Raw genomic sequence first — 26,631 nt, 5'->3', positions numbered from 1 at the left:
TCTTTCCCCGGGACCATGGAGCCTGCCTGTGGAGCTGGAAGAGCAGCTGTGGACGGCGGGCAGCAGCCCCTCACCTTACCTTTGATCTCCAGCCACTGCTCATAGTCCTCCTCGTCGTCCTCATCAGGAGACTGGAAGACACTTGGGCGGCTGGCCACAGGCAGCTGCTTGGCGTGCGTGTAGTTCTTCACCTGGCCCAGTGGGCTACTGATGAGGGGGGGCCTCTTCCCGGGACGGGGGAGCACACGAGGCGGGGCAGTGGGTGCGCTGGGGGGAGCATCTTGGGATACAAGGAGGGAGACCCACACTCAGGGTCTGTGGTGCAGCTTTCCTGTCTTCCTGCCTAAACGGCCCCGCGCCCCCTCGGCTGGGTTCCTTAGCTTCCAGCGCAGCACTGGCAGACAGGGAGTGCGCAGGAGCACTCAGGGAGATGCCACCCCCATTACAGATGAGGACCCTTGAGGCCTCGGGAGAAACAATCCACAGGGGCCGCCCAGCCCAGGCCTCTGTAGGTGGCAGTAGCGCCTCTGGCGGTAGGTGGCTCTGACACCTGTAGCCACAGACCAGTGGTGCAGCAACTCTTCAGGATAAGGCCCGAATCCCCCAGGCAGCGTCACCCACCCCTCTGTCAGTAGCGGGCAGGAGCTAGCCTATTTGGGACTTTCCAACCACAGCTCAGGGCCTGAGACCCTGCAGTGAAGGGCTCTTATGGCCCCTCCTCCCTCTCTGTGGGCAAACCTGGCCTTGGGTTAGCTCTTTAGCTGTTAGCTGGGAAACCTGACAGAAGCCCAGCATCAGCTGTTTCATCGGTAGCTTTCTTATAGAAAACACGAGGCTAGCGGGGCTTCCCTGGTGGTCCAGTGGTTCAGAATCCACCTGCCAACGCAGGAGGCGCAGATCCAGCCCCTCGTCCGGGAAGACGCCACACGCCGTGGGCAGCAGCTGGGGCCGGTGCCCCAGCCACCGAGCCTGTGCTCCAGAGCGTGTACGCATGCACTGCAGCCACTGACGCCCGAGTGGCCCTACAGCCTGTGCTCTGAAACAGGAGAAACCCCTGCAGTGAGACGCCTGTGCCCCGCCACTGGAGAGTCGCCTCCACCTGCCGCCACTGGAGAAAGCCCGAGCGCAGCAACGAAGGCCCAGAGCAGCCAAAAATAAACAAACAGGTAAGTAAATAAGGGAAGTTTTTAAAAAATGAGACTAGTAAAGGCACAACCATAGCTGTGGGTGGTGATTCTGACACCTGGCGTGTCCCGCGGGGCTCCTGTGGGCCACGCGGCCCCTCACCACCTACAGAAGGAGGGCCTGTTCCTTACACTGCAGCTGCCTCTCTGACTCAAGCCACAGCCCCACACAGTCCCTCAGGTGGGCTGGGTTCTGGCCCCTACTGCCAGAAACCTGGCTTATCTACCTCTAGTTCTTGTGGGTAAGCACCTAAATGGCAGGGTCTGCATTCTCCCCTGGGCACTTCCTGTGAGAACAAGCCGAATGAAGGTGCTCACTGAACCAGGGGTGAGAGGAACGAGGCCTGAGGTGGGACCCGCCACTTCCAAGGTGCCGAGGACGGTTGGGGGAGAGTCACCAGGGGCAACTCTAGGAGCAGGTGACACAGGGCGGGGGGACGGCGCTTACCTGTGCTGGTCTGTGCCTTCTGCAACTTCAGAAACTGCTGCAAGAAGCTGCCGTCGTTGGCAAACTTGTTGGAGACGTTAGAGTTGTGTGCGTTTGCAATTCTAGACCGGAGGCAGAGGAGAGAGAGGATAAGCCTTGAGAGGAGGGCAGGGTGCACACCTCGCCGGCCTCAGTCCTACCCCCACCACTGTGCTCTGAGGGGACCCAAAATGGACCCCCAAAGATGCTGGGGACCCACTGAGTGCAGGGAGCGGCCTCCAGAGAAGTCAGATCGAACAATCTGGTTCTACTAGTCAATGGGATGCTACCTGTGCTGAAGTTGTCTCTATCTGCATGTTGACCCTTTGGGTTGAAAGGCTTTCCCAACAAGATGGCTCAGAAGTACCTGCCCTGCTCCCACACAGCACCTGCCATACCTATTGTTAACGAGTCATCCGGGCTTTTGCTGGCTCCCATATCTGTCCTACCCGCCAATCTGTATGGTTCTCAAAGGCAGGGCCTGTGTCTCTACCTATATGTGACCACAGTTCTGGGCTGAGGTCAGTCAGCACTTCTGTGGGTTTCACATGTGTCCAAGAAAATACCCAAAGGAATCTCTTGGTGGGAGAAGTAGAAATTTTACACTCTCATTACTTTCTCTCTCTTTCAATTTTACAAAGGGCATGCTTTATTTTTTTTAAGACTTTTTTTTAACGTGGACCATTTTCACAGTCTTTACTGAATCTGTTAAATACTGCTTCTGTTTTACATTTTTGGCTGTTTGGCCACAGGGCAAGTGGGATCTTGGTTCCCCGATGAGGGGTCAAACCTGCACTCCGCGCACTGGGAGGTGAAGTCACACCCACTGGATCACCGGGGAAGTCCCAAGCATTTTATTTTGGAAAAAAAAAAAAAAAATGTATTTTTAACGAAACACAAAAGCAAACCCTTAGCATAAAAGTTATAGGGGGCTTCCCCGGTGGCTCAGTGGTACAGAATCTGCTTGCCATGGAAAGGAGACACAGGAGATGCAGGCTCAGATCCATGGGTCAGGAAGATGCCCTAGAAAAGGAGATGGCAAACCAGTCCAGAGTTCTTGCCTGCAGAATCCCAGGGACAGAGAAGCCTTGCAGGCCTCAGTCCACAGGGTCACAAAGAGTGGGACGCAACTGAGCAAAAAGTGATGGAGGCTCATTACCAGCAAATGGGAATCTGGGGAAAAAAAAACAAAAAACAGAAATATAGAAAGCAAGAAGAAACCCCCCGAAAAGTCTCCTCACCTCACAAGAGTCACTAGAACAGTTTGGTATACTTCTTTGATTTATCCTTAATTAGAAATAGAAGGAAATAAAGCTGTGATCACGGTCACGTATTCTACTTCTTTCGTCTTTCACTACAACATACTGTCTTGCTCCAGCCTCAGAAACTCCTCACATGCGCTTTCGGAGCCACGCCCATCATACAGACACACTCAATAACTGATAAAAGCTCACAGAGCCCACAGGTCTGAATTTTTTCCTTTAAAATAAAGTTCTAGCCTCCTAGAAATCTGTTCCAATGAAATAAAAGAGGGAAAAAAAATAAGTCAACAAGGGGCACTGGTTAAATAAATTACAGGACAGCCACAGGGCAGATGAAGTGGCCCTGGAAAGCTAGAGTCTCATAACTAAAACAACCAAGCATGATGACAAGCGAAAAGGACAACGGCAAGATGTAAAACGGTATCTGCAGCGTGGTCCTGCTTATGTCAACGTATGTTTGACTGAAAAAGTTTACAAAAATCCATCAAAAAGCAATGAGCTCCTGCCCGTGAGCTGCAGGGTTACAATGATTTTATTTTTCCCTCCACTTCCCAGTTTTTCTGCCACTTATATGCATTATCTTTAAAGTTAAAAGAGAGCAAAGGCAACAAAAGTTGTTTTACGTGAAAGAAAGATCCACTGATAGCCAGCCTTGGCCTTAAACAAGCAGAGCCTTCTGGGGGCCCTGGCCCTGTCCTCACGCTGTGTACACCTCCCCCAGGAGGGACACGAAGAGGCAAGGACAATGCAAGACAGGAGAACACTTTGGAGGGAATTCCCTGGCAGTCAAGTGGCCAGGACCCTGCACGTTCACTGCCGAGGGCCCAGGTTCAATGCCTGATTGGGTAACTAAGGTTTCGCAAGCTACACAATGGCTTAAAAAAAAAAAGAAAAAAAAAAACCCACTGTGGGGCAGCAGCATGCCAGCAACTGAATCCCACACGAAAACCACCCACAACAAACCACAGCGGGTATTACACAGGTGTTGAATGATGGCTCTTGATGACACATTAACAATACACAGTCCATTCACCCAATGGAATATCATTCAGTCCAAAAAAAAAAAGAGAGAATGAAGTCCTGACACAGCTACAGTGATGAACCTTGAAAACATTATGTCCAGTCAAAGAAGCCAGACACGAAAGGCCAGATATTGCATGAAACACCTAAAATAGGTAAATCCACACAGACAGAAAGCAGATTAGTCATTGTTAGGGGAGCCTCTCCCTTGGGGAGAAGACACGGACTCTTAGAAAACGCAGGTGCTGGAACAAAGCTTCAGAGCAGGACCAACATGCTCACGGGCCTCCCTGGTGGCTCAGTGGTAAAGAATCCACCTGCAGGAGACACAGGTTCGATCCCTGGGTTGGGAAGATCCCCTGGCGAAGGAAATGGCAGCCCACTCCAGTATTCTTGCCCGGGAAATTCCATGGACAGAGGAGCCTGGTGGGCACAGTCCATGGGGTCACAAAAGAGTTGAACACGATTTAGTGACTGAACAACATGCTCCATGTTTCAGACCACAGAGGAAGGGACTGGTCTTTCCGTCAGTCTCCAGCGTGGAGATCTTGTCACCCTGATCGTATCACTGCTGCTCAAAACTCCTGGGTGCCTACAGAGTTTTTCAGAACAGTCAGGAGGAAGCCCTGCCGAAACTACCTCTCACCTGACTCAGAAACAGCCCCTTTGGCGCAGCAGCTCGGGTTGCCTGACACACAGGGGCTCACCTCCCTTTCTGGCCTTTGCAGTCCTTTCCTGCTTCCTTAAAGGGTTGGCTCTGCCTGGGCCTTCAGAATACAGTCTCTTCTGCGTCTGGGAGCACAATGCCTTGTGTTACCTACCGTCAGCTCAGGCGTGTAACTGGGACTCCTCCTTGCTAGCAGGCTGTGAGCCCCATAAGGGCAGAGATGGAATCCGGGTTTCTGCTTCGGGCTATACTCGTGGTCCCTGGCCCACAAATGGTCAGCAGTAAATAACCACGGAGTGAAAGAGGGGGCAGCCATCCTCTGGGATCCCATACACCCTGTGATTCTCTCCTGCCACACTGCGCCTCCTAAAAGAGGGTACCTGCGTCCCTCCTTGCATCATCAGGCTGGAGTCAGATGCAGCAACATCTCAACGGCTCTCACAAGCAAAACCCTCTGCTGGTGACCTTCTAAGACCCTAACCCGACTGAGCGACTGAACTGAACTGAACTGAACCCAGCTTCAGGGTAGACTTACTCGCCAGGATGCGGGGGCTGAGGGCTGGCCACCTGATTCTGCTTGGCCTTCTGCTCCATTCTGGCTTCAATTTCCCGTTTCTTCTGAGCAATGAGCTCCTCCTGGTGAAGGATGTTCATGTTCATTTTTCCAGACTTGGGAGGAGCAACCCCAAACCACCGGTTAGCCTTTCCTGGGGCGGGAAAAGAAGTACATCAGAAATCACCTTTGCTCTGAAGAAATACAGATGACCAACAGGTACATGAAAAGATGCTCCACACTGCTAATTATGAGAGAAATGCAAATCAAAACTACAGCGAGGTACTGCCTCACACCACTCAGAATGACCATCACTACAAAGTCTACAGAAAACAAATACTAGAGAGGGTGTGGAGAAAAGGGAACCTTCCTACACTGTTGGTGAGAATGAAAGCTGGTGCAACCATTATGGAAAACAGTATGGAGGTTCCTCAGAAAACTAAAAATACGCTCTGGCAGTAACACTCCCGGGCATGTATCGAGACCAAACTATACTCCAAAGAGACACATGAACTCCCATGTTCATAACAGCACTATTCACAATAGCCAAGCCACAGAAACAACCTTAAATGCCCACGACGTTGTCCTGCATGTATGTGTACAATGGAACATTACTCAGCCACAAAAAACAGTAAGATAATGCCATCTGCAGCAACACGGATACGACCAGAGATGATCACTCTCAGTGAAGTAAGTCCGAAAGACGAGGACCATACGGTATCACTTCTACTTGGAATCTAAAATATGGCAGAAGTGCACCTATCCATAAAACAGAAACAGAATCAGGGACATGGAGAATAGACCGGTGTTTGGATTCAGAGTTTGGGGTTAGCAGATGCAAACTCGTATACACAGAATACATAAACAACGAGGTCCTACTGTACAGCACAGGCAAGAACATTCACATCCTGTGATATCTCATAAAGCACAAGAACATGGAAAACAATGTATATATAACTGAATCACTATGCTGTGTGCAGCGATAACACAGCATTGCAATTCAACCCTACGTCAATAATAAATTCAAAGAAAAAAACAAACAGATCACCTTAGATCCACTAACATGCCCAGCAGCTGCTGCATGGTGCGGCCCAGGTGCTGCTGCCTGCAGCAACTGGCATTCAGACTGACACGCATTCACATTCACACATCTGTTCATTTATTTAGCAAGCATTCACTGAGTTATGCGCCGGGTGCTCTACTTGGTGCTAAACAAGACAGCTGGAGCTCTGCTCACGTGTGATTCACCTCTGGCTGAGGATACAACAGACTTATAACAAGAAAGTAGCTGAAAAATCGTAAGAGCTCTCTACTGGAAAAAAAAAAAAAAAAAACAAAAAATGGTGAGAAGGAATAACAGAGGAACACCTACAGAGCTAAAGCAGCCAGAAAACAGCCCTTAGAAGAGGGGACATTTAAGCTAAAACCAGAAAGATAAAGAGCCGGCTTTCTGAAAAGCCACATGGGGACTGATCTGGGCAGAGCCAGAAGCAGAGGTAAAAGCCCAAGGGACCAGCAAGGGTCCAATGTGGTCAGAATGGACAGTTCCAGGGGTGGGCCTCACAGGGAGTGGTGGGAGAAGACAGGGAGTCTGAGTTTTTCTTAAAGGGCTTTAAGAAGCCACAGGGGAGTATTAAGCTGATAAGACTATTAAGCTGATAAGATCCAATTGGTACTTTTATTTTTAAGATCATTCCAGCTACTGATTGGACAGAGTAACGAGACAACCAGGAGGCTTACTGGCTGTAAACAAAAGATGATGGTGTCTTCAGACAAGGGTGGTAGTTGTGGAGACAGAAAAGCCACTTTGAAGGTTCCCCGTGGGGCTCAAAATCCACACTCTGAAAGCTGATTTTGAAGACCCTGCCAGAGAGAACCCCCTTCCCACTTCCAGTTCATCCCTGATATTCCTCAAAATAACAAACCCTCAAGGCCTTTACACTTGCTGTCCCTCTCTCCATGGAAGGCTCTGCCTTCCAATAGCTGGCACCTTCTCATCTCAAATGTCTTCTGCTCAAAAAGGCCTTCCGTGACCACTCAATCTCAGCAGCCTGCATTTCCGCTCTCTCAAGTCACTATAACTAACTCTCTGTAAATATTTCCTCTTTGTGCATTGTATGATGCCTTGGTGAAAGTAACCTTCAGTAAGACACGACCCCATTTTGGATACCACTGTATCCTCGACAACTAACACTGTGCCTAGCACATTTGTTGAATGCATCCCAGTCTCGGGGCGCCAGAACTGGGAGAGAGGGAGAGGCAAGGTTTATGGTAAAAGGGGGGCTCTAAAGACCCAGGAAAATGTGTACAGGGAATCAGAGTGCAGTTCGGAAAAGCAGCTTTTCCAGAAAGTGGGATAGAGGCGAGGAAGGAGCTTAGTAGAAGAGAGGGGCGCAGAAGAGTCGAAGGTTGCCGCTGGCTCGGGGAGCGGAGCTTGGAGCAGCCCTTAAGGCGGTCAGCTCGGAAAGCAGGCGCCGGGCAGATAACCGTGGGGGCCTTTGAGGAAAGCCTGGCGTCCTCACCAAACCAGCAGTGGGGGCGGGGAGGATAACTGGGTCTCGGTGGGGGTCCCAGGAGACTGGGGTGGTGCAAAAGCCGCCTCTTCCAGACGCCCGGAGGCTGAGGCTAAGGGCCAACGGGTTGAGGTAGGCCCGACGGGATAGCGAAGCAAAGACGCGTAGCCTGAGGACCCAGGCGGACGCTTGAGGGTAGGCGGGGGCTGTTACCTGCAACATCCCGGTTGTCCATCTTGAGACTCATCCAATCCCACAATGCTCCGGCGCCACCGGAGGAGGAGGGGGGGGCCTGTTATAGTGCGCGTGGCATGATGGGAGATGTAGTCCGTCCCGGCAAGCCAAGACCTACCATTACTTGGACATCTGGGGTCTTCTCCCCAGGAACGCAAACCTCAGGCCATCGGCAATCTCTGGTCTCAGTTACGCGGACCAGAGAATGTCGCCTTTTCTCAGACCTTCCCGAAGCCGCAGCCACTTCAAACACAAACTACATATTCCAGGATGCTTTGTGCAGCAGCTCTCGCGAGAAAGGCGAGGAGCTCCGGGCCCGCCCCACGCGCCTGTTTCCGCCTCCCTGTGGCGGCGGCTTGTTGTTGTGCAGGCTAAAATGGCGGCTCAGGCTGCGGCGGCTGCTCAGGCTGCGGCGGCCCAAGCAGCGCAGGCCGAGGCGGCTGAGTCGTGGTACCTAGCGCTCTTGGGCTTTGCCGAGCACTTCCGCACTTCCAGCCCGCCCAAGATCCGCCTGTGCGTGCACTGCTTGCAGGCCGTGTTCCCCTTCAAGCCGCCTCAGCGCATTGAGGCCCGAACACATCTGCAGCTCGGCTCGGTGCTCTACCACCACACCAAGAACAGCGAGCAGGCGCGCAGCCACCTGGAGAAGGCGGTGAGCGTGGGCTGGGCCGCGAGGGAGGAGGCGCGGGTTCCTTTCCGGGCTTGAGCTGACGGGCCGCGACCCTGGCGGGCGGGAGCCGCCGACGGGCCGCTCCTCTGGAAACTGGGGCGTGACTTCCGCACGAGCAGCAAGACCCCCAAAGCTGTTAGCCTCTCTGGGGATCCGAGGGCCCCGCCTCGTACCTTACTGGGTATCTCCGGTGACAGCAGAGGCCTAGGACTCGGGATAGGGGAGGGTCCAGGTAACCCCAGGTAACAACAGTCCAGGCATCCTTTGAGAATCTGGAATTTGGCTTCCGAGGAAATCTAGGAAGGTCTCGCCCAGGACATGGACGTCTGAGGACTTCCAGACGGAAGATACTGTGCCCCCATCAGTGATGAGGGGAGTCATAGGCGGGAGGCAGACTCTAGAGACGGTTTGACGTCTTGAAAAAGGCAGAGCTGAGGGTTGCAGGGTTTGGATTCCAGGGCTCAGGACTCCTGCTTTCTCCACAACCACCTGTGACTTCTCTTCCTCCACCATCCGCTGGTCCATCCCCTTCAGAGGGCAGGCCCCATCTTCCCACGATGCCTTGTGGTCTTGGTGCCCCGAAGAATGTGAGAAAGTGGCCGTCCCTCTGCCCTCTGGGGCTGTGGAGTTGTTCCTTTCAGGGCAATACTGTGCTCCTGACAGTGTTTCCATTTGCCATTTACTCAGCTTTATTCAGCTTAGAGGAGAGACTTCTTGAGTAGAATCAACGACCATGTAAAAAATGTCTTGATCCGAGGTAAATCTGAATTCACCTGTGGCTAGTAACAAGTTGCCTTGGGGCAGATAATCAGATCTGTGTTTTGCAGACTGTAGAGTTGGAAGGGGCTTTTGTCCTTGCTTGAGCCACTTCCTTGCGTAAGGAGTGAGGCAGTATGGTCCCTGAGAGGTGAAGTGATTTGCCCAAAGCCACACAGCAAGTTATTAACAGAACTGGTCTCACAGGTAAGCTCAAGACCACCAGGGTGGATGCCACGACATTAAGTCGTCATTTTTGTGAAGTTTGTTTCTTCCGTGCATTCAGCAGGTATTTAATCAGCTCACACTGGGTACCAAGCCCTGTTCTAGGTGCCTCGGGTCAGCAGTGAATAATAAAACAGTCCCCCTGCCCGCATAAGCTTGTGTTTCTGTGAGGGAGACAAACAATGAATATGTCATAAAAGATTAGGCAGTGATCGAAGAACCATTAAACATGTGGACCAGGGTGAAGGTTGGAGTTGACAGGGAGCTATTTTTGGCAAAGGTAATCAGGGAGTCTCTATTTGTGGGAGTGACGTTTGAACAGAGGCCTGAATGAGGTGGAGGAGGCAAGCCTTGAGAACTGCTCCAGGTTTCATGTCAATCCCTTGAAGTACCCCAGTTGTCGATGACTAGTTGATATCAGGGTTTCTCCTAGACAGCAAAGAGGCCGAGAGCAAATGAAGTGTCAGGCTTTGTTGGGTGTATGAAGGGTGGAGGCTGTGACTGCCCAGGCCTGGCAGCCCAGGGCCTTCAATAGGATGCTAGTTATAAAGCTGTCCCTTCTCTCAGTTAACAACAAATCTTGCCACCTCCTTTGTCTGGTCTCCAGGCCATTCAGCCTGTTATTATTTTTTTTCTTTTTTTAATTGAAATATTATGGGGTTTTAAAAAATTTTGTTTGGCCATGCTGTGCAGCTTGTAGGATCTTAGTTTCCCAACTGGGGATTGAACCCGGGCCACAAATCAGTGAATGCACTGAGGAATTCCCAGTTGAAATGTAGTTGACATAACAATACAATAAATCCCCTACATACAAATGAGTTCCGTTCTAAGAGCACATTCACAAGTCCAGTTTATTCTAAGTCCAACAAAGTTAGCCTAGGCACCCAATTAACACAATCGACTGTATAGTACTGTACTAACAGGCTTATAGTACTGTACTAACAGGCTTATAGTACTGTACTAACAGGCTTATAGTACAAATACTATACAATAATACATAAACAGACACACACAAAAACTAGTTTTAATCTTACAGTACAGTACTTTGAAAAGTAGAGTGGCGCAGTACAACAGCTGGCGTACAGGGCCTGGCAGCAGTGCCACCGGCGTCACCCCTGCTTTTGTACTTGCTTCTGAGCATCCTGGGCTTGAAATAGAGAGACTGTACTCTGTACACTGCTGTACAGTAAAGTGCACAGGAGCGCAACCACTTGTAGACGGTGTACTCACGTGATAGAGTACGCCAGACAGGTGAGCTAGCTTCTGAGAGTGGACACAGGAACACACAATCACATCTTTGGAAGGTCGCAACTTGAAGGTTTCGTTTGTAGGTGGCTTACTGTATTGTGTTAGTTTCAGGGATAGTATGTAGAGCTTTGACATTTGCATGCATTGTGGAATGATCACCATAATAAGTTTAGGAACCATCTGACCTCATACAGTTACTACAGTATTACATGGAGCATATTCTTTATGCTGTGCATTACATCTCCATTGGGTTGCTTGTTTCATAACTGGAGATTTGTGCTTCTTAACCACTACCAGCTATTTTGCCCATTTGGCAACCCTTGTTTATTCTCTGTATGTATTAGTATGTTTTTGTTTTGTTTTTTAGATTCCACGTATAAATGAGATCATGCAGTATTTATTTTTCTTTGTCTGGCTGATTTGACTTAGCATAATACTTTCTAAATCCATTTATGTTGTCACAAGTGGCAAGATTTCATATTTTCTTTTAAAGGTTTTTTTTATTTGATGTGGACCTTTAAAAGAATTATTTATTTATTGTCTGTGTTGGGTCTTTGTTGCTGCTAGCAGGCTTTCTCTAGTTGTGGCAAGCAGGGGCTACTCCTTAGCTTTGGTGCATGGGCCTCTAATTGCTGTGACTTATCTTGCTGCAGAACATGGGCTCTAAGACATGCAGGCTTCATTTGTGGCACATGGGCTTAGTTGCCCATGGCATGTGGAATCTTCACAGACCAGGGATTGAACCCATGTCCCTTGCATTGGCAGACGGATTCTTAGCCACTGGGCCACCAGGGAAATCCAAGATTTCATTATATTAATGGCTGATTGATATTACTTTGTATGGTAGCCATTCCCTTCTCCAGAGGATCTTCCTAACCCAGGCATTGAACCTGAGTTTCATGCATTGCAGGCAGGTTTTTACTGTCTGAGCCACCAGGGAAGCCCCCAATATTACCTTGTATGTGTATACCTTATTGTTTTTATCCATCAGTGGACGCTTAGGTTGCTTCCATATCTTACCTGTTGTATTAATAGATAATGCTGCAGGGAACAATGGTGTGCATGTTTATTTTTGAGTGTTTTTGCTCTTATCAGGTAAATACCCAAAAAGTAAAACTGCTGAATCCTGTGGTAATTCTATTTATTTTTTTAGGAACTTCCTTACTGTTTTCCATAGTGGCTGCACGAATTAACAGTCCTACCAACAGTGCCCAAGGGTCCCCTTTTCTCCACATTCTGACCAGCACTTGTTATTTGTTGTCTTTTTGATGTTAGCCATTCTGACAGGTGTGAGGTGGTATCTCACTATGATTTTTGATTTGCATTTCCCTGATAATTACTATCTTTTCATGTGTCTATTCATCTTTTCATGGCCACCTGTATGTATTCTTTGGGAAAATGTCTCTTTTAAGTCCTTCATCCATTTTTTAATTGGATTGTTTGTTTTTTTGGTGTTCAATTGTAAGAAGGTTTTTGTGTATTTTGGATATTAACCTCTTACTGGATATATCATTTGCAAATACAGTTGACCTTCCATATCAGTGGGTTTCACATCCTTGGATTCAACCAACCAAGGATATAGGGCTGATTATATTCAGTGTGTGAATTAGGTTGATGCAAATGTAATTATGGTTTTGGACCGTGAATTTTGAATCATTATATCTAGGCTCAAACACATTTTTATTAATCAAAATAGAAACCACTACAATCAACACATTTTTGCCAACAAAAAATCAGTTTGTTTATTCCTACAGTATAAAAATCCATGCTTCGAGATTTGACAAACTCTTCAAAAACATATTCTGCCTCCTGCTGGTTGTGGAAGCATTTTCCGTGCAAAAAGTTGTTGAGATGCTTGAAGAAGTGGCAGTGGGTTGAAAACGGTGAATATGGTGGATGAGGCAAAACTTCCTAGCCCGGCTGCTGAACTTTCGAAGCACTGGTTGTGCAACATGCAGCTGGGTGTTGCCGTGGAGAATGTCTGTTGACCTGTCTTTTTCTAATAGAAGCCCTTTCTGTTGACCAGTGCCAGCTGCAGTTTTCAGTGCATCTCATCGATTTGTTGAGCATGCTTCTCAGAGATGTAATGGTTTTGGTGGGATCCATGAAGCTGTGGTGGATCAGACGGGCAGCAGACCACCAAAACAGTGACCATGACCGTTTTTTGGTGCCAGTTTGGCTTTGGGGAGTACTTTTTCTCAGTCTAGCCACTGAGCTTGTCATTGCTGGTTGTCATATACAATCTACTTTTCATCGCATGTCATAATCCGATTGAGAAATGGTTTGTTGTTGCATAGGATAAGAGAAGACAACACTTCAAAATGAGTTTTTTTTAAAATTTCTGGTCAGCTCATGAGGCACTCATTTACTGAGCTTTTTCACCCTTCCAATTTGCTTCAAATGCCAAATGACCACAGAATGGTTGACGTTGAGTTCTTGTATAGCCATAAGAGGATCAGCTTTGATGATGGCTGTCAATTGTCATTGTCAACTTCCGATGGCTGGCCACTACTCTTCTCATCTTTAAGGCTCTCGTCTCCTTTGCAAAACTTCCTGAACCCCACTGCACTGTGCATTCATTAGTAGCTAGCTCCTAGGCCAAATGCATTGTTGATGTTGCGAGTTCTCTCCACTGCCTTATGACCTATTTTGAACTCAAATAAGAAAATTGGTTGAAATTGCTTTTGGTCAACCATTTACATAGTTTAAAATAGATATAAAATAAACAAGTAATGTCGTTAGCAAAAGAAAAAAGTGCAAATTTGCATTAAAATGATGTATAACATAAGTACATTTATTTAGAATATATTCCAATATCAAATGGCAAATTTCAGCAATGCAAAAATATCATTACTTTTGCACCAACCAAAGCAACAGTTAGAATTGGACATGGAATAACAGACTGGTTCCAAATAGGAAAAGGAGTGCGTCAAGGCTGTATATTGTCACCCTGCTTATTTAACTTGTATGCAGAGTACATCATGAGAAACGCTGGGCTGGAAGAAACACAAGCTGGAATCAAGATTGCCGGGAGAAATATCCATAACCTCAGATATGCAGATGACACCACCCTTATGGCAGAAAATGAAGGGGAACTAAAAAGCCTCTTGATGAAAGTGAAAGAGGAGAGTGAAAAAGTTGGCTTAAAGCTCAACATTCAGAAAACAAAGATCATGGCATCTGGTCCCATCACTTGATGGGAAATAGATGAGGAAACAGTGTCAGACTTTATTTTGGGGGGCTCCAAAATCACTGCAGATGGTGACTGCAGCCATGACATTAAAAGACGCTTACTCCTTAGAAAAAAAGTTATGACCAAGCTAGATAGCATATTGAAAAGCAGAGACATTACTTTGCCAGCAAAGGTCCGTCTAGTCAAGGCTATGGTTTTTCCAGTGGTCATGTATGGATGTGAGAGTTGGACTGTGAAGAAAGCTGAGCGCCGAAGAATCGATGCTTTTGAACTGTGGTGTTGGAGAAGACTCTTGAGAGTCCCTTGGACTGCAAGGAGATCCAACCAGTCCATTCTGAAGGAGATCAGCCCTGGGATTTCTTTGGAGGGAATGATGCTGAAGCTGAAACTCCAGTACTTTGGCCGCCTCATGTGAAGAGTTGACTCATTGGAAAAGACTCTGATGCTGGGAGGGATTGGGGGCAGGAGGAGAAGGGGACGACAGAGGATGAGATGGCTGGATGGCATCACTGACTCGATGGACGTGAGTGAACTCCGGGAGATGGTGATGGACAGGGAGGCCTGGCGTGCTGTGATTCATGGGGTCGCAAAGAGTTGCACATGACTAAGCAACTGAACTGAATATGCCATTTCATATAAAGAGCTTGAATCTAGACATTTCTCCAAAGAAGATACACAGATGGCTTCTAGGCACATGGGAAGTTGCTCAACATTGCTAGTTATTAGAGAAATGCAAATCAAAACTTCAGTGAGGTATCACCTCACATCAGTCAGAAAGACAATCATCAAAAAAATCTATGACTAATTCTCTGTAAAGTCTATGAATAGTAAATGCTAGGGAGTGTGTTGAGAAACGGAAATCCTGCTACATTGTTGCTGGGAATGTAGACTGGAGCAGCCACTGTGGGGAACAGTATGGAGGCTCCTTGAGACTGAGTTGTCATGTGCTCCAGGAGTCCCACTCTGGGGCATATATCCGGAAAAGACAGACACTCCTTCAAGGAAATACATGTGCCAGAATGTTCACAGCAGCACTGTCTATAATAGCCAAGACATGGGAGCATCCTAAATGTCCATTGATAGACGAATGGATGAAGAAGATGTAGTGTATGTGTATATAATGGAGTACCAGTCAACCATAAAAAGGAATGAAAGCGTACCATCTGCAGCAATATGGCTAAACCTAGAGATTATCATACTCATACCAAGTGAAGTAAGTCAGGCAAAGACAAATATCATGTGAGATCACTTATATGTAGGAACTAAAATATGGTACAAATGGACTTCTTTCAAATAGAAACAGACTCACAAAGAAAACAATGTTACAGTTACCAAGGAGGGATAGGGGTAGGAGAAAGGTAAATTAGGAGTTTGGGATTATCAGATACCAAGTACTATATATGAAATAGATAACCAACAAGTCCCTACTGTATAGCACAGGGAGCTATATTCAATACCCTGTAATAAGCCATAATGGAAAACAATAGGAAAAAAATGATATATGTTAAGCTGAATCATTTTGATGTGTATCAGAAACTAGCACAACATTATAAGTCAACTATACTTTAAAAATAAAAATATATAAGGGCTTGAGGATCTATGGATTTTGATATCCTCAAGGACTCCTGGAATCAATCCCCTGAGGACAACTGTATCTTCTCCCATTCAGTAAGGTGCCTTTTTGTTTTGTTAACATTTTTCCTTTGCAATGTAAAAATAGCTTTTTAGTTTGGTGTAGTCCCATTTGGTATAGTTCCACAAACTGTGGAAAAATTCTTAAAGAGATGGGAATACCAGACCACCTGACCTGCCTCCTGAGAAATCTGTATGCAGGTCAAGAAGCAACAGTTAGAACTGGATATGGAATAACAGACTGGTTCCAAATAGGGAAAGGAGTATGTCAAGGCTGTAGATTGTCACCCTGCTTATTTAACTTATATGCAGAGTACATCATGCAGAATGCCGGGCTGGATGAAGCACAAGCTGGAATCAAGATTGCCAGGAGAAATATCAATAACCTCAGATACACAGATGACACCACTCTTGTGGCAGAAAGCAAAGAAGAACTAAAGAGCCTCTTAATGAAAGCGAGAGAGAGAAGTGAAAAAGTTGGCTTAAAACTCAACATTCAAAAAACTAAGATCATGGCATCCAGTCCCATCACTTCATGGCAAATAGATGGGGAAACAGTGGAAACAGTGAGTGACTTTATTTTGGGGGGTTCCAAAATCATTGCAGATGGTAACTACAGCCATGAAATTAAAAGATGCTTGCTCCTTGGAAGAAAAGCTATGACCAACCTAGACAGCATATTAAAAAGCAGAGAGATTACTTTGCCAACAAAGGTCCATCTAGTCAAAGCTATGGTTTTTCCTGTATTCATGTATGGATGTGAGAGTTGGACTGTGAAGAAAACTGAGTGCCAAAGAATTGATGCTTTTGACCTGTGGTGTTGGAGAAGACTCTTGAGAATCCGTTGGACTGCAAGGAGATCCAACCAGTCAATCCTAAAGGAAATCAGTCCTGGATATTCATTGAAAGGACTGATGCTGAAGCTCCAATACTTTGGCCACCTGATCCAAAGAACTGACTCACTGGAAAAGACCCTGATGTTGGGAAAGATTGAAGGTAGGAGGAGAAGGGGACGACAGAAGATGAGATGGTTGGATGTCATCACTGATTTGATGGACATGAGTTTGAGCAGTCTCCGGGAGTTGGTGATGGAAGGGAAGCCTGGCATGCTGCAGTCCATGGGGTTGCAAAGAGTCAGACGCAACTAAACAACTGAACTGGGTCCCATTTGTTTATTTTTCCTTCTTTTTCCCTTGCCCGAGGAAACATAACAGAGAGTATACTGCCTGTGTTTTCTTCTAAAACTGTATGGTTTCAGGTCTTAAATTTAAATCTTTCATTCATTTTGAGTTTATTTTTTAATGTAGAGTGAGAAAGTAGTCCAGTTTAATTCTTTTTCTTATGGCTGTCCAGTTTTCTTAACACCATGTATAGAAGTAACTGTCTTTTCTCGCCAGTTTCTATTCTTCCCTCTTTTCTCATAGGTTAATTGGCTGTGTAAGTGTGGGTTTATTTCTGGCTTGTCTCTTCTCTTCCATTGACCTATGAATCTGTTTTTGTGTGGATACTGGTTATTATTGTAGGTTTGTGGTATAATTTGAAATCATGGTGCATGATACCTCCAGCTGTGTTGTTCTCTCAAGATTACTTTGGCTCTTCGGGGTCCTTTGTGTTTTCATACAATTAAAAATAAATCATTTTTGGCTGAGCTGGATCTTCATTGCTGTGTGGGCTTTTCTCTGGTTGTGGAGAGATGGGGCTGCTATTCTCTAGTTGTGGTCCATGGGCTCCTTGCTGCGGTGGCTTCTCTTGTTGCAGAGCGCAGACTGTAAGGCATGTAGGCTTCCGTAGTTGCAGCACATGAACCCAATAGTTGCAGCTTCCACGCTCTAGAACACAGGTTCAGTAGTTGTGGCACACGTGCTTAGTTATTTCAAGGCATGTGGGATCTTCCTGGACCAGGGATTGAACCTTTGTCTCCTGCATTAGCAGGCACATTCTTTACCTCTGAGCCACCGGAGAAGGCCCCATACAGCTTTTAGGATGATGTGTTGTAGCTCTGTGGAAAGTGCCGCTGGTATTTTGAGAGGGATTGCATTGACTCTGCAGATTGACTGGGCCGTATGCTCATTTAACAATACCAGTTCTCCCAGTTCACGAGCACAGTGTAGTTTCCATCCATTTCTGTAGTCTTCAGTTTCTTTCACTGAATGTCTTAGAGTTTTCAACGTGCAAGTCTTTTACTTCCTTGTTTAGATTTATTCATAGCTATTTTATTCTTTTTGATACAACTGTAAGTGGTATTGTATTCTTAATTTCTTTTTCTGATCATTATTTAATGTATAGGAACACAATGTATTTCTGTATGTTCATTTTGTATCCTGCAACTTTACTGAATTCATTTCTTAGTTCTGATATTTTTTGATGGCATCTCCAGGATTTTCTGTATATTGTATCATGTCATGTGCAAACAGTGACAGCTTTACTTCTTTCCATTCAGCCTGTTTCTAGCAGTGGTTCATAGTTACTGTATATATCATCCTTATCATATTTTTGCCCACTCAGTGCTATTGAGGGGAAGGAACCATGCCTTAGGTTGCTTCTTTCTGGCTGCTTTGCTTTTGGACCTGTAATTTAAATTCTTACCCTTGTGGAGAGTTTTCCCTTGACTTTATAGAACCCTAAATCTTATAGGGTCTTCCACAGAGCCATAATGTGACTTCTGTGGCTCACTGTCATCATACTTGGAAATAAATCCCTTTCTCTGTCAGGGGCATCCCCAGCTGAAAGCTTGTCCAGGTTTCAGGTAAAATGCCATTCTCTGTACTGTTCCCTTTCTGTGTGTGTGTGTTGGGAGGGGGGGTGTTTACAGTTTTATTTACTTATTTTTGGCTGTGCTGGGTCTCCATTGCTGTGTGGGCCTTTTTTCTAGTTGCAGAGAGTGGGAGCTACTGTCTGTTGCAGTGTGTGGGCTTCTCATTGCTGTGGCCTCTCTTTCTACGGAGCACAGGCTCTAGGGTGTGTGGGCTCAGTAGCTGAGGTTCCCAGGCTCTCGAGCACGGGCTCAATAGTTGTGGCAAAGGGGCTTAGCTGTGCCTGAGGCATATGGGGTCATCCCCGACCCGGATCGAGCCCATGTCTCCTGCGCTGGCAGGCAGACCCTTCGCAGGAGCCGTCGGGGAGGCCCTCTGTGGTTGCTTCTGATCTCCCTTCACATCACATTGCAAGCATGCTTTCTCTAAACTTCATTCTTTCTAATTGTGCATTTTTTCCAAATCAGGAAGCTGTCCACTTTTTTTCTTTCTTTTCATTGTTTACCAGGCAAAGAATCATATGTGTATTATAGATAAAAATTTTAATTGATCACTGAACTTGGTACCACATTTATCTTTCTTATCTATTATTTTATCATCTTTTGCTTTCCGTATAAGAGACTAACCTTGTTTGTGTGTGTGTGTGTATATGTTTCGATCATTATTTCTGTCTCCTCCACTGTGTGTGTAAGCTTTCCAAAAGGAATGTGTAATAAACTCACCCATATGTTTCATCAGTTCGTTGGTTAAGAGTTCCGAGGCGTGGAGGGTGTTTCACTCTATCCTTTGCAACTTCATCCAAATTGCAGCCATTGGTTTCTCAGGGGTACCTGCCTCTACAGGGCTTTGGATAACCTGCTGGCTGTCTCAGTCCCTGGACCTGCTCAGCAGACCGTAACTATTAGGGTACACAACAGGACACTTCACCTGAGAGCCTTCCCGTTTTGATTATGATATGGCAGTGATGTGGGTGTATCAACAGAATTCCTGACTCCCCTGGGACTTAACTAAATTGTTCATGATTATAAGGGATGTTGCTTTACCCAGAAATCTCTTGCCTAGATAATCGATGAAGTCATTTCTGCAGATTCTGTCAGATTTCGTGCTTTTTCATTTTTGCCTTCTTATCTTTCCTCTTGCTGCACACCTCTTCCTCTGTGAATTTTCAGTCTTCTCTTGTCTTACATTCACTGTTTTTCAAGCAGACAGTGCCACTTGTAGACAGTTCTGTTTCAGTCATTTGGGCTTCCACTGTGGAATTGAGAATCTACATTTCTGTATTTAGATGTGTGTCTATTTCCCCCTTAACTTTCTTACTTTTGATTATATTACTTTTTATCTCTTGACGTGGAACATGCATCATCATCCTTATACTTTCCTGATTTGAAAGCTGCAGAGGAGTAAACGCCTCTTCTCTGGAATGGGTTTCTGTTGTTTGCTGTGATCCAGGCAGTCACCCTTTGGACGACGTGCCTTTCTAACTGCAGTATCTCTGTCAATGCCAGTTTGGTTTCTCTGTGTATTTTCAGTGGGGCTACTTTTTAGCGGTTGTTTGACTTAGAAAGCTGCTCCAAATTGTGCCCGTCAGACACTCCTCCATTCTGCTTCCAGGTTTAGCCAGAGAGTCTATAGCTACCGTCCCGGCAAGTGACTAAAAGCTTCCTTTTTTTTCCCTGAAGGCCCTAAAGGGCTCACTTCTGGGCCTTTCATCATCAGGCACAGCAGAAGCAAATCTTTCATCCTTTAGGACAGCGGTCCTCAGCCTTTTTGGCACCAGGAACCAGTTTCGTGGCAGAGTTTCCCCATGGACTGGGGTAGGAGAGGGGGATGGTTTGGGGATGATTCAGACACATTACGTTTATTGTGCACTTCATTTGCATTATTATTACAGTAGCTGCGCCTCAGATCATCAGGCAGTAGGTCCTGAAGGTTGCGGACCTCGGCTCAGGGTCATGACCGTGCCCTGGTAAATTCCACGCCACATCAGTCAGCAGCAGAACTCGGTGCAGAAGCCGCGTTTGTATGACTTAGTGTTGAGCATTTCCACAGAAGAATATCTGTGCCTCTTGCTGTTTGCATTTCCATTTTTTCTGCGCATTCTCTGGGTCTCCTCTGACTTTAGAGTGTGAAATGTATTTAGGAACCATCACTTCATGGTTCTAGCAACTTGACCCCTGCTTCCCCGGTAGCCTCTGCTTCTTGTTCCGCCTAGGAACTATAGCATTGTTGGTGCCTGCCACGTGCCAGGCCCAGTGTTCTTGCTTCTTGGAGCGCCGTCTCTTTGGATCCTCACCAAATGCACAAGGGCGAGACCACTTCCAGCTCACTGATGACAGCGCTGACTGGGCTGCGTGTAGCCATGGTCGTACGCGGAGAGGCAAGGCTGGCTCCTAAATGCCGTGCTTCTGTCCCAGAGGAATTGCAGTTGGTAACTTTTTCTACCCATTTTGGTGATTAAAATTTTTTTTTTAAGTTACCTTGGTTCCAAGGTATAAGAGGTATAAGAGGCCTTAAAACACTCAGCTTTTTTCTCTCTTCAGCAGCACCTGTACTAAAATTAGAATGATACAGAGAATATTAGCATGACCCTTGTGCAAGGATGCCAAATTCATGAACCATTCCATGTTTGGGGGGGGCAAATTCTGTTATTTGCATGCGTAATCCCTTCTAATAAACTTAGGTGCTCAGAAATTTTAAAAGAAAACAACAAGCAAAAAAACCCACTCTCAACTCTGAAGTGAATGTTCTAAGGAATAAGAGGTGTGCTGATCCCAGCCCTTCCACCCCTCAGGGTGCATGCTGGCCCTATGGTGACCCTTGCTTTCCCTGAGAACCCTGAGGTGACCCCAGAGGCATCTGGTGGGATCATTCACCTCTCTGCCTCATGCCTGCAGGTTGCCTGGCAGTGAAAGGGGCTCTTAACTTTGGCTGCTTTCCCATGACAAGGGAGAAGACATAAAAACTATATTTTAATGTTACAAAGTAAAACATATGATGAGGTAGCAACCGTGGGTAAGGTATCCTACCTACTTTTGTTTGTGAGATGGACATATTTGTCTATAGGTTTCTGATTATGGATGTGTGTTGCAAGGTTTAAAAAGACACAAAAGCAGAGTGAATTGATTGACTTCTGACTGGCAGGCCTTAGGAAGTGACTGGCTCACCTTGACGTGGAGCTGTCCTGTAGCTTCAGGAATGGGTCATCTCATGGGGACAGCTCAAGGTGTCACTGATGCCTGAGCAAGAAGCAGTGATGTTTGAGGCCGAGATGTCTTGATGCCATTTAGTAATTAAAATTTTGTGTTTATAAGGTGTAAGCCTCAATTCTGTGGCTTTTTGTACAGAAGGAAACCCTCATTTCCTGGTGATGCTAGAGAAAGTCATCATTTGTGCAACAAATTTTCCTGAGAACCTCCCGTGTGCCAGCCTATTTTGGCACTGGGGACACATGAGGAGGAACATCATGGGGCTTTGTGTAGCGGCCCTCATCTGTGTGTGTGGGATAGGGCCACAGTGCGTGCATGGAGGATAGTGACAGGTTGTGGCTCTGGGAATTGGATGCTAAGGACCACTGGGATCCATCTCCTCCAGGACTTGGAGTGTGGCTGACTCCCATGGGGCCCACATCTCAGACTTCATCCTCTGGCTCCTAGAGCAGTACTCCTGACATCCTCTTACGCTGACAGACAAGGCCTTCCAGAAGATTTGAGTCTTAAGCCTTTGGACACCTTCCTGGCTCTCCTGGTGGCCACTCAAGGCCCCAGAGGGGTGTGATGCTCTTTCTCCAAGCCTTAGGTCAGAAAAGAGAGAACTGGCAGAGAGAGAAACTGATCACTGTCACATCTGGCTCGGAGAAGAGAGCTGTCAGTGGAGTCCAGCCTGAGTGTCTACTGAATAGACGCTGAGCACACGAAAGCTCTAAATGAGATGACAGTTGATGGGCCCATGTAGGCCTGGGCCCGGCAGCACAGGCCAAGACGCTGGAGAAGCGGGCGCAGTGGCTTCTGGCTGTCGGCAACTGGCTGTGTCCCTTTTCAGTGTGCCCACCGTGGACGTAGTTTCTTGTGGGCTTTCCTCACCTCTGGATTTGGAGTATGCCTTGTGTGGTGAGATAAAACTGCCAACATCCGTTAGATCATTGAAAAGGCAAGAGAGTTCCAGGAAGATATCTACTTTTGCTTTATTGACTATGCCAAAGCATTTGTGTGGATCATAACAAATTGTGGAAAATTCTTAAAGAGATGGGAATACCAGACCACCTGACCTGCCTCCTGAGAAATCTGTATGCAGGTCAAGAAGCAACAGTTAGAACCGGATATGGAATAGACTGGTTCCAAATGGGAAAATGAGTACGTCAAGGCTGTGTATTGTCACCCTGCTTATAATACATCATGCAAAATGCCAGGCTGGATGAAGCACAAGCTGGAATAAAGATTGCTGGGAGAAATATTAATAACCTCAGATACACAGATGACACCACCATTATGGCAGAAAGTGAAGAGGAACTAAAAAGCCCCCTAATGAAAGCGAAAGAGGAAAGTGAAAAAGTTGGCTTAAAACTCAACATTCAGAAAACTAAGATCATGGCATCCAGTCCCATCACTTCATGGCAAATAGAGGGGGAAACAGTGAGAGACTTATATTTGGGGGCTCCAAAATCACTGTAGATGGTGACTACAGCCATGAAATTAAAAGACACTTGCTCCTTGGAAGAAAAGCTGTTAACCTAGACAGCATATTAAAAAGCAGAGACATTACTTTGCCAACAAAGGTCTGTCTAGTCAAAGCTATGGTTTTTCCGATAGTCATGTATGGATGTAAGAGTTGAACTAAAAAGAAAGCTGAGCACCAAAGAATTGATGCTTTTGAACTGTGGTGTTGGAGAAGACTCTAGAGAATCCCTTAGAGTGCAAGGAGATCCAACCAGACCATCCTAAAGGAAATCAGTCCTGAATATTCATTGGAAGGACTGATGCTGAGGCTGAAACTCCAATACTTTGTCCACCTCATGTGAAGAGTTGACTCTTGAAAAGACCCTGATGCTGGGAAAGATTGAGGGCAGGAGGAGAAGGGTATGACAGAGAATGAGATGGTTGGATGGCATCACCGACTCAGTGGACATGAGTTTGAGTAAACTCCAGGAGTTGGTGATGGACAGAGAGGCCTGGCATGCTGCAGTCCATGGGGTTGCAAAGAGTCGGACACGACTGAATGAACTGAACTGAACTGAACTTGTGTGGTAAGGAGAGCATCCCTGGACCACAGACTCAAAAGGAAGGCTTCTTCAGTCCACTGGAGGAGTTTCACCTCGTCTTGTTGCCCTTTTCATCTCTGTTGGGGGGCAGTGACACTCTGGTGCGGGCAGCTTTGTGCCAGGTCCTGAGGTGTGGCTAGATTTGACTTGGAGACTCCTGTGCGTGGTGGGTTTACCCACTCCGCCTTGGCTACCCGTCTGGGTTGTTCAGAGCAAGCCACGCGGAGCTCCAAGTGAAAGGCAAATGCTTCCCGTGTGTGTTTTTATCCGCCGTGTACTCTCTCTAAAGGGCTCCCCTTGAGCATGAAGGCCTTGCCCAAGACAGGTTTTACATGTGGAGATTGAGTCATGGAACTTCAGAATCTCAAGGTTGGACCAGGTCTTAGCATGTCCCTAACCCAGCTTTTAGTCACATAGTTTCCTCCAGTTGTCCCTCCCAATTGGTGGCCCTCAGGAGTGAGCATCTCTTGCTGAAGGCTGAGTGGGAAGGAGTGGCTTCTGAAGAATGCAAGCCCCTGCTTCGGTGTTTACCAGCTTTGTGACATCACACACGTGGCTGGAGCTGAGCCTGTCCTCACTGTCTCTGTAGATGGCCTCCAGCCCAGGAGCCTCACTCTGGGGCCACACTCATGGCAGCAGGCACTGCCCATGTCTCTCTGGGGACCCTGAGCTCCTCCAGGCCTTGTTGCCTTGGGAGGGGACACTCAGTCTGGTTGCACAGTGCCTTTTGCCTGGGCTGTATATACATGTGGTGTGTGAGAGAGAGAGTGTGGGAGACAGAGACAGACAGGAGCCCAGTGACTCTCCAGTGTTCTGAGTTCCTCTGTCCCTCTCCTCCGCTCCCATTAACTCCCCCTCCTGGCCCACCTGTGTCTTTGAGGGGCTGGTCTCCAGACCAGCTAAGTCATCCCCAGCCTTTTGGGTGACTTCCCTGGCCACTGCTCACTCAGCCCCAGAGACATCTCTAGCCCCAAGGCTGCCCCTCCGGCCTCACCAGCCTTTCTCCCTGTCAGGCAACAGATCTGTGGGCCTTGAGCCTCTGTCTCCTCTGTCCCCTCCTCCTCCTCCCTCTGCGTCCTTCCAGCAGCCGCTAAAGCTCTGAGAGAGAGTGCAGGAGGAGCGGGCCAGCAGGAGCTGCGTCAGGTGTGTGCTTGTGTCCCAGATGGTCTCAGAGACTGTGGTCGTGGTGGTGCTGGTGTGGGGCACTGCCCTGGGGCCGCACCATCTCCTGCTGGAACGTGAAGCTCCAGGGCACAGTCATCCCCACGCGGGGCCTTGTCGTCTGAACCACGTACCTGCATGCGCACGCGCAGGGGTGGTGAGCTCAGAGCTCAGAATCATCGCTGCCCACCCCCGTCCTTCTGTGGTGCTCCTCCCTCCCCTCTGAGGCTAACTTTGCTCATTTCCAAGCATCTTTTATATGTCTTTTCCCCAGGAGAGACTAACCCTCAGCCCTACTCTCTAATTGTATTAAATTGATTTCTTGTGCCGTGATTTGCTGTGGGTGTGCCGCAGTAAGTAGCATGTGGTGGCCTTTCTGTGCTCCTTCCCCTTCTGAAGATTAGCTGCCCCAGTGAGAGGGGCTCCAGTTCTGACTCCAGAGCCTGGAAAGACAGGAAGCCCACCAGTAGGGGAGCACGCATATGTTCCCTTCCCCCAGACACACCACAGCTGCTGGGTTAGAGGAGAAGCCAGCCCGCTTCTCAAGCTGAGCAGGCCATCTTCCCACCTAACTGAACACCTGCAGCCTTCGGTGACAGGACAACCCGTGTGAACCCCCAAGTGGACCCAGTTAGGCACATGCAAAGCTGCTTAACTGTTTGAGAATTAACTCTTTTTTCTTTCTCTTTCAGTGGTTGATATCACAGCAAGTATCCTTTCCTTGGTACTATTCCCTTTAAGGAAAGCTCCTTCTAAATAAAAACATGTGTTATAAACTTGAATTCTGCTTATAACGCACACTTTGGGTTTGGGCTTTGCCCCACAGATTCCCTGGAGCATCCCTTCAGACCAGCAGCTTCTTCCTGGGTGCTCCGCTCCTCTTCATGCCCTAGCGTCTAGCTCCACACCAGCCAGCAGCAAGCTCAGGGATTACTAGGGGAATACGTGAACTTGGGGTTTTAGAGCGGACGGGGATGTGCCCATCCAGCCAGCCTCTGCAGCGTCAGAATGCTGAAGTGTGGCCCTTTTAAACTGACCATTTTGTAGTGTCTCTACTTCCTTAACAAGACATCACTAGATCCCACAGTTTGAAGATGTTAAGTTTGAAGCAGCGAGTCTTCTGTCCGAGTTATACTGTCAAGAGGTAAGAACATATATAGGCCTCTGAAAGCAAACCCCCTCTCCTTGTAGTGAAGGCGCAGGGGCAGATTGGGAGTCACAGGAGTGGATTCCCTTCTGGCTTTTAAGACTTTGCATAATTTTCCTGTCTTCCACACCTGGAGTTGGTGATGGACAGGGAGGCCTGGCGTGCTGCAGTCCACGGGGTCGCAAAGAGTCAGAGACAGTCGACTGAGCGGCTGAACTGAACTGAACACGTGGTACAGGGCAGCCCTGGATGACCGCTTGCTGACAAAGGCTAGCAGAGGCTTTTTCTACTGAGGACTGTGCAAAGTAGCCCTGTTCCTGGGTTAAAGATGGTTGATTCCTGAACCAGTTCACATAGTGTAGCTGAAGCTGGTTTCTGGCCTCAAGTGTAACTGAAAGTTGCCTTTCTCCAGTTTCTGCAGTGACTCCTGTTTTACGCCCTTGGCCTCTCACTTTGGTTACAGTTCAGAAAAGATGGTAATTGTTATCAATTTGACTGTTCAGGAATTTGAACTAAAGCTACTTTCAGTTTAGTTGAATAGGGAATTATTTTAAGATCAGTGTGAAAAGCTTCCCAGCCGGTGAGGCTAATAAAATATCTTTTCTTTTTAAATGAAGCAGATCTTTTGGTAAGTGTGTCTGGGCATGGCCTTCTGGGTCCACAGCTGCTGCAGAAGGAATCCAGCTTGTTTTT

The 26,631-nt window shown here is 47.3% G+C and overlaps 2 protein-coding genes and 1 non-coding gene across 4 annotated transcripts in view; 2 read left to right on the top strand and 1 right to left on the bottom strand.

Moving 5' to 3' along the window:
- SUGP1 (SURP and G-patch domain containing 1) overlaps window positions 1–7,914 on the bottom strand; it is a 32,654-nt gene extending 24,740 nt beyond the window's left edge. The window contains exons 1-4 of the mRNA XM_015095743.3: window positions 7,879–7,914; window positions 5,135–5,306; window positions 1,633–1,733; window positions 80–280 (exon numbers count right to left, since the gene is read on the bottom strand). Of these exons, the coding sequence (XP_014951229.2) occupies window positions 80–280; window positions 1,633–1,733; window positions 5,135–5,306; window positions 7,879–7,912 (508 nt within the window). The 5' untranslated portion in view covers window positions 7,913–7,914. The remainder of the gene's footprint in view (window positions 1–79; window positions 281–1,632; window positions 1,734–5,134; window positions 5,307–7,878) is intronic.
- Window positions 7,915–8,257: 343 nt separating this feature from the next.
- The window catches only part of MAU2 (MAU2 sister chromatid cohesion factor), a 33,715-nt gene continuing 15,341 nt past the window's right edge, over window positions 8,258–26,631 (top strand). For both annotated transcript variants that reach the window (XM_042249573.1, XM_015095742.3), the window contains exons 1-3: window positions 8,258–8,551; window positions 25,484–25,501; window positions 25,870–25,935. In XM_042249573.1, coding sequence (XP_042105507.1) covers window positions 8,276–8,551; window positions 25,484–25,501; window positions 25,870–25,935 — 360 coding nt within the window. In that variant the 5' untranslated portion in view covers window positions 8,258–8,275. The remainder of the gene's footprint in view (window positions 8,552–25,483; window positions 25,502–25,869; window positions 25,936–26,631) is intronic.
- LOC114115061 (U6 spliceosomal RNA) lies at window positions 20,904–21,006 on the top strand. Its single transcript, XR_003589564.1, has one exon. It is a non-coding gene; the product is annotated as a U6 spliceosomal RNA (small nuclear RNA).

Source organism: Ovis aries, chromosome 5, assembly GCF_016772045.2.
Source record: "Ovis aries strain OAR_USU_Benz2616 breed Rambouillet chromosome 5, ARS-UI_Ramb_v3.0, whole genome shotgun sequence".
Classification (NCBI taxonomy): Eukaryota; Metazoa; Chordata; class Mammalia; order Artiodactyla; family Bovidae; genus Ovis; species Ovis aries.
The sequence above is the reverse complement of the archived record's forward strand: the minus strand, read 5'-3'. Positions and strand labels throughout refer to the sequence as shown.